General features: G+C 35.7%; 2 protein-coding genes across 2 annotated transcripts; both read right to left on the bottom strand.

Moving 5' to 3' along the window:
* Positions 1-5,643: 5,643 nt before the first annotated feature.
* Positions 5,644-11,035, bottom strand: LOC149390564 (uncharacterized). Its single transcript, XM_089619804.1, has 2 exons — positions 10,990-11,035; positions 5,644-6,026 (listed from the first exon to the last, which is right to left on the bottom strand). Exons 1-2 carry the CDS (start codon positions 11,033-11,035, stop codon positions 5,644-5,646), a joined length of 429 nt encoding a protein of 142 aa, XP_089475930.1.
* A 706-nt stretch (positions 11,036-11,741) lies between these two features.
* LOC149390565 (uncharacterized) lies at positions 11,742-13,640 on the bottom strand. Its single transcript, XM_089619805.1, has one exon. The coding sequence runs from the start codon at positions 13,638-13,640 to the stop codon at positions 11,742-11,744; it is 1,899 nt and encodes a 632-aa protein (XP_089475931.1).
* Between the last annotated feature and the right edge of the window lie 1,687 nt (positions 13,641-15,327).

Here is a 15,327-nt window from a genome sequence, read left to right on the forward strand (position 1 = left end):
ACGAGGGCGCGGCCCGGCACGAAAAGGACGGCCGAGACTTGTCACAAAATTTTGTGACAAGTTTTCTTGTGGCGTAGTCGTGAGGGCTTTCTTCGTCCATCATGCTTCTTCGTTGTGTGTCCGTCTCTCACAGATCGTCGTGATCAAGAACGTCGCACCATCGGATTACAATAATAATAATAATAATTACATAAAACCTATACCCTTTAAATTTCGGGTTTACAAAAAATCTAGAAAAGCGAGAATCAAATATTCTACGATCAAACCACGAATCACAATCCACATATCATATATTGAATTGCATGAAATTCACATCCACATATAATTTCATTCAAACCATATTTAAATTAATTACAAGAACGAATCGATTAATTAATCATAACATCTAGCTCTGATTTAACTATGTTGGTGGATCAAGTGGGTATCAGACACGAACAATCGCTCTGATACCACTTGTTGGTTGGATCGAGCTCGCATCGGACACGAACGATCGCTCCGATGTGCCTCGTTTGAGATGATTCCACCATATAACCATATTAATGCGGAAAAATAATTAATTACGCTGATCATAAGCTAATTAAATTATGGTTATAATTAACAAGATCTAGTTATGTTTAATTAATTTAATTCACGAGAGCATAGAAGTCAATCAACCGATATAAGAGTAAACGAGTACTTACATAGATTTTCGGTTCAGCTACAGAACGCTTCAATCCAATCGCGTACTCCTTGCGTCGTCTTGATGAAGGACTCGAGGATGACACCTTAGTCTTCCGAAACGTAATCTCCGAGACGAATAAGAAAGATGAGTGGGCACAGTCTTTATCTCACTAGATCACGAAACTAGGTGTTTCAAGATCTCTCTCTTATTTTACTAAGAATGGAAACGAATTTCCGAGGGGAGGGAGAGGCTGTTTTGCACGGCCAAGGTAGCCTAGAGTGCACAAAATTATTAGGTCAAAATCCTTAATTTTTGCCTTCTCATGAACCCCTATTTATAGTAGTAAAAATGAGATATTCATGGAATCTTCAAGAATATTTTATTTCCTTTTATTGTGTTCACACTAGAGGATTTAATCTAGGCCCTTGGATCTCAACAAGTGAATCCTACTTTTTCTCTCATCCATCAGATCAATATCTATGGGATATTATTCTTTTATTTAAATAGAGAATAATTTATTTAGTGAGATAATAAAGGAGAATATATTATTCTCCTAAATATTCTCCTAAATATTCTCCTAAATACTTTCCTTTAAATAAGGAGAAAATATAGGACAATATCTTATATTTTTCTCTCTCCTTTATTTAAACAACTAAAGAGAAAATATTGGTAAATACCAATATTGAAATTTCGAACTTGATGCCACACGGCCAAGGAGATTTGCGCAAACCCTAGTGCCAAAAATCCTAATTCGAATTTTCCATGTGTGCAAGGCCCAATTGCTTAAAACCCAATTAATTATTTATTTACTTGGTCCAACAATAAACAAATAATTAATAATTGTTTATTTACTTGATCAAACAATAAATAAACAATTCTACCATAAATATTTATTTAATTATGCGAATACCCGTTTTCCAGAATTAATGCTGTCAATCACAATTACAGCAAGTGAGATTAATAATGATAAACATTATTATACGAAAGTTCTTATCCGCCTTTATCAGAGCCGAATCGGGGACTATGGACCTAGTAATAGAAGCTTAACAAATCCGATGAAAAAGACGAAATAGTCTTTTCTCTTTTTTCATCGATTCGTTTAATCTTGGTCAAATACTCCACCTTGTAAGCCAAGACTGAACTCTCCTTTATACTAGAATTATATTTACTCATCGTGACGAGTGTCCACTGATATAGTCAGTTCGTGATCAAGATCCTCCAGGTTCAACCCGTGTCAAGAGAAGTCAATTTTTCCGTTATACTTCTCTTGATACATATCAGCCCTAAGCATTGTTGCTTCCCCAGCGAAAGATTCTTTCGAACGTTACTTACTTCGAAAGTGCTAGCAATCTATCGGTTCTGTAATCAACCCATAGGTGAGTGAACATTAACCTTCTTTCAGGAAGGCTGGATTCCGTATCTGTAAATCACTTCCCACTCGAATCATGCTCTGAGAAAACTCCCAAGACATAAGCTGTGATTAGCATGAATATCCTTTTAGCGAATGAGTCAAAGAGCTCAGTAACATAACCCAGTGTCCATGATCACTTCAGGATTTAGATCAAGTCTCACTGTGACCATCATAGTGACCTCGGTTAGTGTGTCGTAACGGTCCTTAAACGACACATCTACACCAAGACCTGTCCAGGTCGTACACTTACCACAAGTGTAGAATGCTCCCACATAGTGATCAGCCTTCACCTATGTGTTCCACATATATGACTTTAGATATAGCTTTCCAGGCGTATATAAGTCATCGACCATGTTTTAGCACACCGCCCGAACTCAGGTGCCCAGCACGTGACTCAGTTAGATACGGAGGCTATGGAAGATAGTTGTTATTGATTCTAATTGTTTAGAACTCAACCCACTAATCATATAATGCTAATAAAGTAATCTTATTATCGAATTTAGTAATCATTTATTCATTATCTTCAAGTGGGCAATATTCCCAACAAACTATTCATACTCGATGTGATTCGTGACAGTGAACTCATGGATCCAAATGACCAAAGCTTGAGCTAAATACTTGGACTTAAAAGTTCACAAACCTTTTCCGAGTTTAGCTTAATGTCAACTGACTCCACTAAAGAGGGGAGATTTGATTCATTCCGAATTCTTTAATTCGGAATGAAAGGGGGGTTAACTTTGACTATTAAGAGTGGGTAACCTGTTCTCTGTGTCTTTGTTTCTATTGCATTCTATCTCATCGTATCACATTCTGTTCTGCGATATTTGAGATTGACACTGAAAATTGTGTTCCTTTGTGCATTACTTCAGATCGAGATACACGATTCACTGCTCATTATTGGAGAAGTTTCCAGGAAGCCATGGGAACGATACTGAACTTCAGTACTGCTTTTCATCCTCATACGGATGGGTAATCTTAGAGAGTTATTCAAATCCTGGAAGACATGTTGAGAGCGTGTGCTTTGGATTTTAGTAACAAATGGAAAGAGAATCTCTCATTTGCCGAGTTTGCATACAATAACAATGTTCAGTCCAGCATAGGCATGGCCCCATTTGAAGCTCTGATACCACCCTGTCACACCCCACTTTTCACGGGGCGTGACAAAACCGCAACGGTGAAATTCTCATCGACTATCCTGGAATTCAAATCGGAGGCGATAGACATGCTAGGGTTTGGAGTCGTGAACAAACTCTTCGTCAAGCTCGCGAGCTATGGTGTCGGGGATTGATTTTTTTTAGTGTTTGAGATTGATTTTTTTCTTCTTCTGGAATTATTAAGAAGAAGAACCAGAGAGAGAGAGAGATATATATATATATATATATATATATATATGTATATACATATATATATATATATTTTAGTTTTCAATTTTTAATTTTTAGTTTTTAAACATAAGCCCCTTAAATATCATAACACAAAAATAAATTAATGAAAAAAGAAAAAAAAGTACTATTTTACTCTTAATTTTTTTAACATCGTAATAAGATTTTTGAAGGAACGACTACAATTGATACAATGCAGATTTTTAAGGTATGTTATGTATGATTTTCAAGTACAAGGGACATCGGGTTACACGTGCATGAGTTCAAGGGGCATTCATGTAAATACTCCAAAAAATAATAATCTTGCGGCCAAATATTCAAATACCACGATTGTCTTTTTTTTTTTAAGTGTTTCTTAAAAAAAATATTGATTAAAGCCAAATGTTTACATTACCAGAATAACACAAAGAAAATTCAAAAAAATTTACGTGTATGAACCACAAATAACCATAAATATAGCAAAATAATATGTGAGTTATCTGTTTATACAAGTAATCAATCATTATCAATTTACCGTACAAATCACGAGCGAAAAAGTTGGTCTCCACTTGTTGCAGATTGTGATTTTAGAGTTTTTGCCCGATTGAGATCTACGCCTAAAGAAAATCATAATTTAGATCTAAGATTCATATCTGAATAAATTTTCAAATCTACCCCGATTAAAGATCGGGCGGTATAAAAACCAAATCTAATAAATTTGGATTATTGTAACGTAATTAAAAATAAAATAAAGATAAAGGGTACCTTTTCCTGAGTCGAGAATCTTCCATTGGCTTAAATCATATGAGTCTCCTTCTTCTAGGGAAGGCGACGTCACTAAAAAAATTAAAAGCTTAAGTCTATATTTTTTTGAAAGAGAGCGCGACGACTAAGATATGGAAAAAAAATTTCCGATTGACTCGCTTTAGTAAAAATACCAATTATCGATCCATTTAAAAAATTACCTGATTTCCGAACTAAAAATAATTTATAGTTGTTTATAATAATTTCATTGACATAGTAAAAAAATTAAAATAAGGAGATACCAACAAATACTCTATAAAATTTTGTTATACAAATATATAATTTTAAGGGCCGGCTAAAGAAGTAGCCAAAATGACATCCCTACTTTAAAATTATAGCCAAACTATTAACATATTTAGGAAAAGAGCCAATTTATCATTACAACATTCCAATATTCCAATTATACCCTTAGGTTAATATTATTAACTATCATAGTAAATAATATCATCCATAACAAAAAAAAAATAGTAAATAATTAACAATAACAAAAACTACATTAAATCTTATTTGTCGTAACAAGAATAATAGTAAATCTTATTTACCGTAACAAGAACAATAGTAAATCTTATTTACCGTAACAAAAACAAAAGTAAATTTTATTTACCGTAATAAGAACAACAGTAAATATTATTTACTGTAACAAGAATAAAAGTAAATTTTATTTACCGTAACATTTTGTAGTTAATCTAACAGGAAAAGTATCAGAGATGAGGACTAGTTAATCTAACAGTAAATACGATTTATTAATTCTTTCCGTGAACAATCGAGGACTAAAAATCCGACAGTAAATCATATTAACCATTGAGTAAATCATTCGTTTCTATGGTAAATATAACAGTAAATCCGATTTACTGCTATATTGCTTTTCTCTTTATATCGCTATTCTCTTTCATTTTCACATCAGAGATGATGATTAGTTAATCTAGCAGTAAATACGATTTACTAATTATTTCCGTGAACAATCGAGAACAGTAAATCCGATAGTAAATCATATTAATCATTAAGTAAATAATTCGTTTCTATGGTAAATATAACAGTAAATCCGATTTATACATATTTGTTAGAAAATTCCAGGATAAACACTTTAAACAAAATTGCTAGCACATTTTCTAGTTAATCTAACAAATTAACCATAAAATAAGTGTGTTAGAAGTGTGTTCGTCGGAACCTCCGTCGCCGAACTGATTCCGCAGAGAGATCCTGGTCATAGATCCGGCGGGCGCGACGACGGTGACGACGCGGTCGGAGACCTCCGCATTGGCGGCGGTGTCGGCGGTGTTTACCGTAACAATGATATATATCAATATTATATATAGAAGGGAAAGAAAAGAGGAAAGCCCAAACTTTACTTTACCAACAACATGATCGACAAAAAAAAAACAATGAACGGTTTTGCGATTCCTCATCTACGCATCTGACTTCTCAACAATGGCTTCCATCCTGAGGAGCGCGAAGCCTACGGCGACGCCGACGAGCGTGGGGCCGTTCATTATGACGGAGATCCCAAAGATCTCCACGGCGGCGTTGCACGTCGCTCCGCCGCTCAGAGATCTCAGCAAGATCGCGATCTTTGTGAACGATTGCTCGGCGGAGACTGGAGCTCCGAGCGAATCCACGTCGTTGCTTGCCTTGAGTCCGGCGAAAGAGTTCAGTCTCGTCACGAATCGCACTTTCCTCGGCGGCCCCACCATTCTCGGGCCGGCGATGACCGGAGAAGCGACCATCGATAGGGCGGGTTGTGAAGAAGAGGTTGTTCCATGGTCGGCAAGGGTTTGTTTGATTTCTTCCCCTGAAAAATAAAATTATAATAAAATTGAGTCACAAAGAGAAAAGAGAATGGTAGTGATTAAGCTGTGATGAGAAAATTGGTTATTACCTATTTTTCTTTCTATGGAAGAAAAGAAGCAGCCGAGTTGGGAGACTTAGGTTCGGAGGCAGAGAGGGATAACTAGGGTTTTGGAGGTGAGAGGAGAGAGAAGCCGAGGAGGTGAGAGAACCGTCATTGATGAAGCTTCTGTGAGTGAGTGAGTGATGATTCCGTGAATGAAATGAATTAGGAATTGATTCATGAAGAAGAAAAAGAAGAAGAGTGAGCGTACGATGTCATCGAGAACGAGGCAATCGGGATCGAAAGATCGACAGAAGCTAAGGACGAGAAGCAAGAAGAAGAAAAAAATTAGGAGAAAATGACATTTTGGGTATCTTTAATTATCGTGGGCTATTTCTTTAAATAACTTCATAATTTGGCTATTATTTTAATCTCCACCCTATCTGGTGGCTAGTTATTAACGAATCTCTAATTTTAACTATAATGTAATAACTCTGCTATGAAAATTATTATTATTATATAATATGAAGAATATAAATTTTAATTATAGCGGAGTCAGAGCTGGTTCAAGTAATTCAGGGCCTTGGTGATAAAAAAAAATTTGGCCTTTATATATTGGATAGCCAGCCCTTCTTTTTTGGAATGGTAGGTTTGAATTAATTTGAAGCTACATTTAATTTTTTTTATAATATAAATTAATATTATTTTAAATAAATATAAACTAATAGTAGATACATATCATTTATATTATCTTATACATTAAAATTAAAAGAATTGGTAGCTACTTAATCGAATTACTTTTACTATAGAAAACAATTCATGTTACTGTATTTTCTATAAATTAAGTAATAAAAACTACATGTATTTATTTATAAAAAAAATTAAGTGAAATTTGTTGTAACTAGCCAAGTTTGTCATTCTTATCGGGGGAATAACTCAAGTTTCATTTTATTAAGCAAATAGTCCATATTTTCGGCTCAGACCATAATGCCATTGGTAAATTCGCGAATTGGTTAATTTAATTAACCTACTGGAGTGAGTTAGGTTAATTAATTAACTTATTGGTTGAATATTAGTTTAGGTTCTGATTTTTTTGTGAGTAAAGTTAATTTACTAAATGATTGAATTCAGAATTAGGTTAATTAATTGAATGCTTTGAATATCAATCGACTTAAGTTATGATTTTTATAAATTTTTTGTGAATTTCAAATCCTTCACGAATCAGTTAATTAATTAACCTAACTCAGACCAGTAGGTTAATTAAATTAACTGATTCGCGAATTTACAAAGTGTCTCTCCTCAATCCCCTCCATCGCCGCCGATTTCCTCTCCGCCACCGATTCCTCTCCCCCCGCCGATTTCCGAGTCAATCTGGTGCGTTCCGGTGAGGTTGAGCATCGCCGCCGCCGGAGCTCGACGGAATCGACGCCGTCTATGGCGGATCTTGACGGCGTCTATGGCGGATCTCGTCGGCGACGTGTTAGGGATCAACAACGAGGATGGACGACGATCGGCGACGACGCGGCGGCGTGAAATGGATCGGCGGCGTGAAGTGGATCGATGGTGTGAAATGGACGAAGACGAAGACGAGAACGAGTTTAGGTTTATGTTTTGGGAAAATTGAGTTTTGCTCTTATATATGAGGGTAATTTAGGTAATGAAATATTAATTGGGCTATTCACTTAATTTATTCAAACTTTGGCTATTCTCCTAATATTGGTGGATTGATTGGGCTAGTATGCTCACTCTCCCAAAAATTAATTTCTAAATTTAAAAGGAAAAAAAAATACATCCAGTCTGAAAGTGGCAATGTCAAAAACTATCTCATTCAAAGATTGTAGTTCCATAACTAGTTATTTCATAATTCCTCATTCTCCTTTTTGTTTAGATGATTTGCCGTTATTACAAATAGAAATGTAAAGAACAAACAAGGGTTAAATGAAAACGAAGGCAATTTAAAAAGCTGATTTTCTAGTTAAGTTTCTCTCAGAAGTAATTTAAGGATTATATCTTGATGTTTAGTACAAATGCATGATATAAATTGCCAAAAAAAAAAAAACAAAAGTTCCGTTTGAAATGGAGAGTTATAAATACACCCTTGGAGAATTAAATTTTGTAGTGATATCTTTGTTACAAAAAAAATCGTAACAAATTTATGGAACGTCTTCGAAATGAGTTATAGTATATTTTAAGGTCTCTTGGAAATTTCGAGTTCAATTGAAGTGGGGTAAATGAATTCATCGAAAATTAAGTTATTCCATAAAAATAGTAAGTGAGTTTGGTACTAAAACAAATCACATCAATAATTGATATAAGTAATTTTTTTATTTAGAAAAATGCACGCTTTCATTAAAAATAGGGAAAATAACACATTTATACCATGTGTTTTAGTGAAATGTCGAGTTTAACCATCGGTTTTCAAAAATGTCGAGTTCATACCCTTTGTTTAACTAAAATGACGAAATTATATTATCTGTTTAACTAAAATGACGAAATTATACCGTGAAATGAATAACAGCGTCACAAATCTCCCTTTCATTGATATTAACTCTTATATAAGAAAAACCAAATCAAATCTAAATCAGTGCCCTAACTTCCAAATTCTCAATTTTGAAATAAAAATAGTCTTAAATTTAAATTAAATAATAAAACCCATACCTCCTAAGAAATGACTTCATTTCGTGTTCGAATTGTAACTCTAAATCCTGGATACTCTGTTCGAATATGCGATTTTGATGACTATCAACTATCGATGTTTACCCATTTGCCTCTTTCTTTGTTCTTCACGATTAAGAGACTGTTGCTTATTTTTTAGTTTTTAAATAAATTACATATATGGCGTGAATGAATAAAGATAACTGGTGTTTATATATAAATATTATAGTCAACGTCAATGAAAAGTCAATAAAAAGAATATTCTTGACACGGTTGTCTATTTCAGGGTATAATTTCGCCATTTTAGTTAAACAGAGGATATAATTTCGTCATTTTAGTTAAACAGAGGGTATGAACTCGACATATTTGAAAACCGAGGGTTAAACTCGACATTTCACTAAAACACATTATATAAATGTGTTATTTTCCCTTAAAAATAAAGAAAAATGATGCTAACCTCTTTGACACACTGAGTTGTATGCACTGCCGGCCTTGGGCTAAGGCATGTTAGGCCCAGGCCTAGGGCCCTATATGTGGATGGACACCCAAAAATTTACTTTTTTTTTTTGCATATTTTTAAGAAAATTTACATTTTTTACCCTAAAAATTTACACTTTTGACCCATTTTCTAAAAAACTTACATTTTTTACCCTGAAAATTAAAATTTTTATCAGTATTATAGGGTCCCAAAATATTGAATGCCTAGAGCCCCTGGTGAGTTTGGGCCGGCCCTGGTTGTATGCCCCTTGATTTTCGTTCTTCATGTGTTTGATTATTCTAGTAGCAATGATGGGATTGTTGGTTGCTCGGATCTTCAACTTCGATACCAGATCTCTTGAGGCATAATCTTTGGATGCATTAAGACCAAAGTGTGGACTAATTCTTTATTCACTAATAAAACGATTTAGGGTTCAAGCTATCATCTCGCTTCCAGGAGTGAATTCAAGTATTCCAAATGGAGGGGAACAAGTGCAAAAATTAGCCACATCAAGAGGAAGGATTGCCATATTTTCACCAACATTTTAGATCTAAAATGCTTGAGCTCAATCTTTGTTATACTGCTTCCAAAAAATCAAATCTCCAACGAGAATCACTTACTTTTGACAACCAATGAAGAATGAATAATTTACTTGGAGTTGAGAAATCTTCTATAATTCATTAGATAAAGATCTCAATCCCCTAAAATTACTCAAAGTCCTCAGATTATACTCTAAGATATCTTTATATTTATTTAGGATGTATTTTAGTAGATGTTCGTTAAATTTAAATCATTGTTTATGTCGGATTCAATCCCTCAACAATCACGAAACCTATATAATATATTTGCGTATCGTATTTATTTTTATTTGTGTGGATCTCAGGAATTCTTACACCCACAACCATTAGCTCATAACTACTAATCATACTTTTATATATTTAAAGATTTATTTTTGAAATTACTGAATCTACGCAGCTGTTGCAGAAAGTGTTGTAACAGAAAGTGCGACAGTTACTGAAATTTAGAGAAACAAAAGATAAACGATATGAGTGCGGAAATAATAAATAGACACCAGAGTTGGTAACCCAGTTCGGTAATTCGTGCCTACGTCTGGAGGGCCTTTGCCCGGTGGAAAGCAATTTACTATGATAACGTGGTACAATAAGGATTTACACTCAATGACTCCCTCGCTAGCTACCCAACCTACGTCTATCCTCTTCAACAGCAACTTAGGCTCCCCCTAAGTACGAGATCCCCTCGATTCCCATAGAATATCTCTCCCGAGACTTCTAAACGTGTTTCCCAACAAAAACAATTGAAAAACCTAACCTCTAGCTTCTAATACAATCACCCGTATATAGGCAACAAAGCAGAGGTAAAAGACACCTTAAAAAGCTTGAACACAGGTCGTTCTAAGCTCAGCTAAAATACTCAAATAAATCTCTCCAAAGGCGTCAGTGTAGAAGGTGAGGTGATGACCTATTTATATGAGAAAACTAGGTCAACACAAATCTTGAAGTCGGATTAGGAACACCAGCCCATTATCTCAATAATCCACGCTGGAATCCTTCTTCAAGTCGGAGTAACGAAGCCCAAAAGTTAATGGGCCAAGACTGTTATACAGGACCGTTACAACACAAACTGCGACACTCGTGACCAAAAATTGTAACAAGGCCCAACGCTATCCGATAATATATTCCACGATTCTATATTATTTTGCCAACATTAAATCGTCAATTAATGTAACAACAATCTCCCCCTTTGGCGTTTAAAGGCAAAACAGAATCGTACCTGTGACAAGGTGACGATGACGACGACGACGAAGCTTCAACACCATTATAGCAAAATCACCAAGGGTCACATAATCTCCCCCTCTTTGCCATAAATATACCTCCAAATTTGAACAACCACCAAACAACAGTTTGCTCCCCTTGAATATGATGTATCAGTGTAGATCTCGTTTCATGTCGAAAGAAAATATCACGACGTCGGAAAAAACACGACCCAAGCTCAATACACAAGCTTCTAGCTCAATGAGTGTAGAAAAGAGGCGCTCATGGTAGTGTAAATCTACTCCGGAGGTCGAGAAAAACGTTGGTTCATCGGAGAAGAAAACAAAAAATTTTTGAAAAAAAAATCGCAACTACTCCGACCAGTCTTGCCAAACACGAGTTTCTGAATTCGTTAACCGTTGGATCGTTACAAAATTTGTACACCCTGGTCGTAACACATAAAGGTACATTCTGAATTGTGGAGATTGGATTATGAGATTTTAAAATCTGTCTGTCGAGTGAAGAACCAGAGCAGTAAAATCTGGAAATCTGCAACTTTTTTTTTTTTCGAATTTCGACTTTTTTTTTTTGGATTTCGAATTTTGACCTTTTTTTTTTAACGAAAAACACAAAGACAACTCCTCGGACAAACACTAAAATCCGAATTAACATGACAACTTGCACTTGAGGTAAAAAAATATTGTACCTCAATAGAAGTGTATTCGAGCATTAATTTTCCATATTTATACTCGAATACACGTCGATGATAGATCACGAATCAGTCACACAAAGACACACGACAGGTCTAAGTGATTCGAACTTTGAATCGTCTTTCGTGAAAATATCTGCAAGTTGTTGTTTCGGAACAACATCCTTTTTTATGAAGTTACCGCATACGATAGATTGCTCGTCTTTGGTCAGGACTTTCAGAGGAGTACACGCACCGCGATTTTGTGGATCTTTGACTTTCCAAACTTTTTTCATGGCAAGAGGGTTTGACCTTGAACGTCTTTGCTTTTTTAGATCTTTCAGGAGCTTGTAACACCAGGGTTTAATATGACCCTTCTTCGCACAGTAATGACAAACCCAAGTTTTTTGGCTTGCCTTCGCAGGTGTTGTAGAAACTGTTGTAGCAGTTGTTGAGCCAGCAACTTCATTCTGGGAATTTATGCTCAGGACGAATATAGTCTTAGAGTTGGATGCTCCTCCTCTCTGATAGCCTAGACCATGATGATCGCCACTGGTTTTGCGTATACACAAAATTTCATCAAGTTTTGACGTTCCAGAATTGAGCATTCTAATATTTTTCTTCAAGAGAGTTATTTCAGAATGAAACTTATCTTGTTGAGATCTTTCAGATTTCAATTCTTCATTTAAGGAGGCAACAGAGGCAAGGAGTTCATCTTTTTCTTTTGAAGTGATGTCAATCTTCTCATAAAGCCTTTGATTAAGACTAACAACATCATTCCACTTGCTGTAGAGAAGTTCATAAGCCTTGGTAACAGACTCGAGTGTTAATTCTTCTTCATCTTCTTCGTTGCTGCTGACTTCAGAGTCACTGTTGTAGAAAACGTCACTAACACAACCTGCGACAGTGTTGCATGGCTTCAAATTGTCTTGAGAATCACGGGCAGTAAAAGCAAGAAAGTTGTCGATAATGTCTTCCTCTTCTGAATCTTCATCACTCCAAGTACGGGTGTTGTAGCTTTTGTTACACTTCTTGAGGGTGTTGGCACATTCTGCTTGGATATGACCGAATCCATGACATTCTCGACATTGAATCGCCTTAGCTTTGACATTCAGATCTGTGGAAATTTCGTTGGCGTTGGATCTGTTTTGGGAACTGTCAGAGACAGTTTCTGAAACACTTCTCCAAGTGTTGTTGTTCATCCTCTTCATGAATTTGCCAAAGTTCTTTGCCAGAAGAGAGATAGTCCTAGCCAAGTCTTCATCTTCAGTAAGGCCGTGGTTGTTGTCGAGGTCAGCTTTCAATGAAATTCCATGAATCTTCGGCTCGGGATTGTGGTGCTCATCGTTCATTTCAAAGGTTCCGAGGGAACCCATTAACTCTTCCAGCTTCATTGTGGATATGTCTTTAGCCTCTTCAATGGCAGTGACTTTGTAGATGAACCGCTTCAGAAGAGATCGTAGAACTTTTCTGACAAGTTTTTCCTCAGACATTTTTTCACCAAGGGCAAACGATTCATTAGACAAGTCACAAAGTCTAGAATTGAATTCACTAATCGTTTCATCTTCTGTCATTCTTAAGTTCTCAAATTTAGTAGTCAAAAGCTGGAGACGAGACATTCGTGCCGTATCAGTTCCTTCATGAGTGACTTGAAGGATATTCCATGCGTCTTTGGCCACTTCACATGTAGAAATCAGCTTGAATGTGTTGGGGTCAACGACAACCATGATCGCATTAAAAGCTTTAGAGTTACCGCTTGCCAGTTTATCTTCATTCACAGACCAATCAACTTCAGGTTTCAAAACAGTCTCTCCGGCACCATCGGTGGTGGTGGGATGCTTCCAACCAGTGAGGACGGCTCTCCAAGCTTTCTCGTCTAGTGCTTTTAAGAAGGCCTTCATCCGAGCTTTCCAATACGAGTAGTTTCCACCGTCGAGGAGGGGCGGACGGCCAATAGATGCACCTTCTCTCATGAACTCCATCTCTAAATAAACAGATCAGTAACACTACATATCACACTCAACAGGACTGAGTGAACCGCTCTGATACCAATTGAAATTACACAATCTGCGCAGCTGTTGCAGAAAGTGTTGTAACAGAAAGTGCGACAGTTACTGAAATTTAGAGAAACAAAAGATAAACGATATGAGTGCGGAAATAATAAATATACACCAGAGTTGGTAACCCAGTTCGGCAATTCGTGCCTACGTCTGGAGGGCCTTTGCCCGGTGGAAAGCAATTTACTATGATAACGTGGTACAATAAGGATTTACACTCAATGACTCCCTCGCTAGCTACCCAACCTACGTCTATCCTCTTCAACAGCAACTTAGGCTCCCCCTAAGTACGAGATCCCCTCGATTCCCATAGAATATCTCTCCCGAGACTTCTAAACGTGTTTCCCAACAAAAACAATTGAAAAACCTAACCTCTAGCTTCTAATACAATCATCCGTATATAGGCAACAAAGCAGAGGTAAAAGACACCTTAAAAAGCTTGAACACAGGTCGTTCTAAGCTCAGCTAAAATACTCAAATAAATCTCTCCAAAGGCGTCAGTGTAGAAGGTGATGTGATGACCTATTTATATGAGAAAACTAGGTCAACACAAATCTTGAAGTCGGATTAGGAACACTAGCCCATTATCTCATTAATCCACGCTGGAATCCTTCTTCAAGTCGGAGTAACGAAGCCCAAAAGTTAATGGGCCGAGACTGTTATACAGGACCGTTACAACACAAACTGCGACACTCGTGACCAAAAATTGTAACAAGGCCCAACGCTATCCGATAATATATTCCACGATTCTATATTATTTTTCCAACATTAAATCGCCAATTAATGTAACAACAATTTTGTTACTAAATTTTCTCTTAGAGAATAAGAACAAATAATGAGCAAATTCACAAACATAAATGTCCCTTAATAATTAGTGCCTAACCCTATGTATGTTTTCTTGAGATTTTAATTTTTTTTATCTTGCAGAAAGACCAATAAAAAAGCTATTAAATAAGTGATGATCAATTATTCAAATATTAATAAATGTTATTTACATTAAACGAATTCATCAAAATCTATTTTATGAATATTTTTTTTTGCGATTAAATCCCAAATGTAGTATGTAACTAATTATAATAATTAATTACGAGCATATTTTTCCATCTTAATCGTAGTCTCCAAAGACACTATAGATCTGATAATATAAGTTTTTACAAATTCGAATAAACATATCATATTTTTTTTAGTATGTAATTAATTATAATCATTAATTATGAGCATATTTTTCCATCTTAATCATAGCCTCCAAAGACACTATAGATCTGGTAATAGAAGTTTTTACAAATTCGAATAAACATATCATATTTTTTTATTTATTTATTCAATTTGTCAATACCTCACTCCACAATGTGAACCAAAGCTACACTTTTTTTTTTTTTTTTTTCCCACTAAAATTATATTTTGCTCAATGTTGGAGTGTTCATTGATATAATCGAAAGAGAACAGCCGATATATGTGAATGAGAGATGATGATCTAATCTCATATCTAAATATTTATATTAGTTGACTTCTCCTTGTAAGCCGTGAGATGATGCAAACACCAATAGCTCCTGTCTCGGCATGTCATCACACTAAAAGTCTCGAAAGACTTTACGTTCATCGTTCTGATTAT

Source organism: Urtica dioica, chromosome 7, assembly GCF_054948205.1.
Source record: "Urtica dioica subsp. dioica isolate 48M chromosome 7, U.dioica_male_clone48M_v1_H2, whole genome shotgun sequence".
Classification (NCBI taxonomy): Eukaryota; Viridiplantae; Streptophyta; class Magnoliopsida; order Rosales; family Urticaceae; genus Urtica; species Urtica dioica.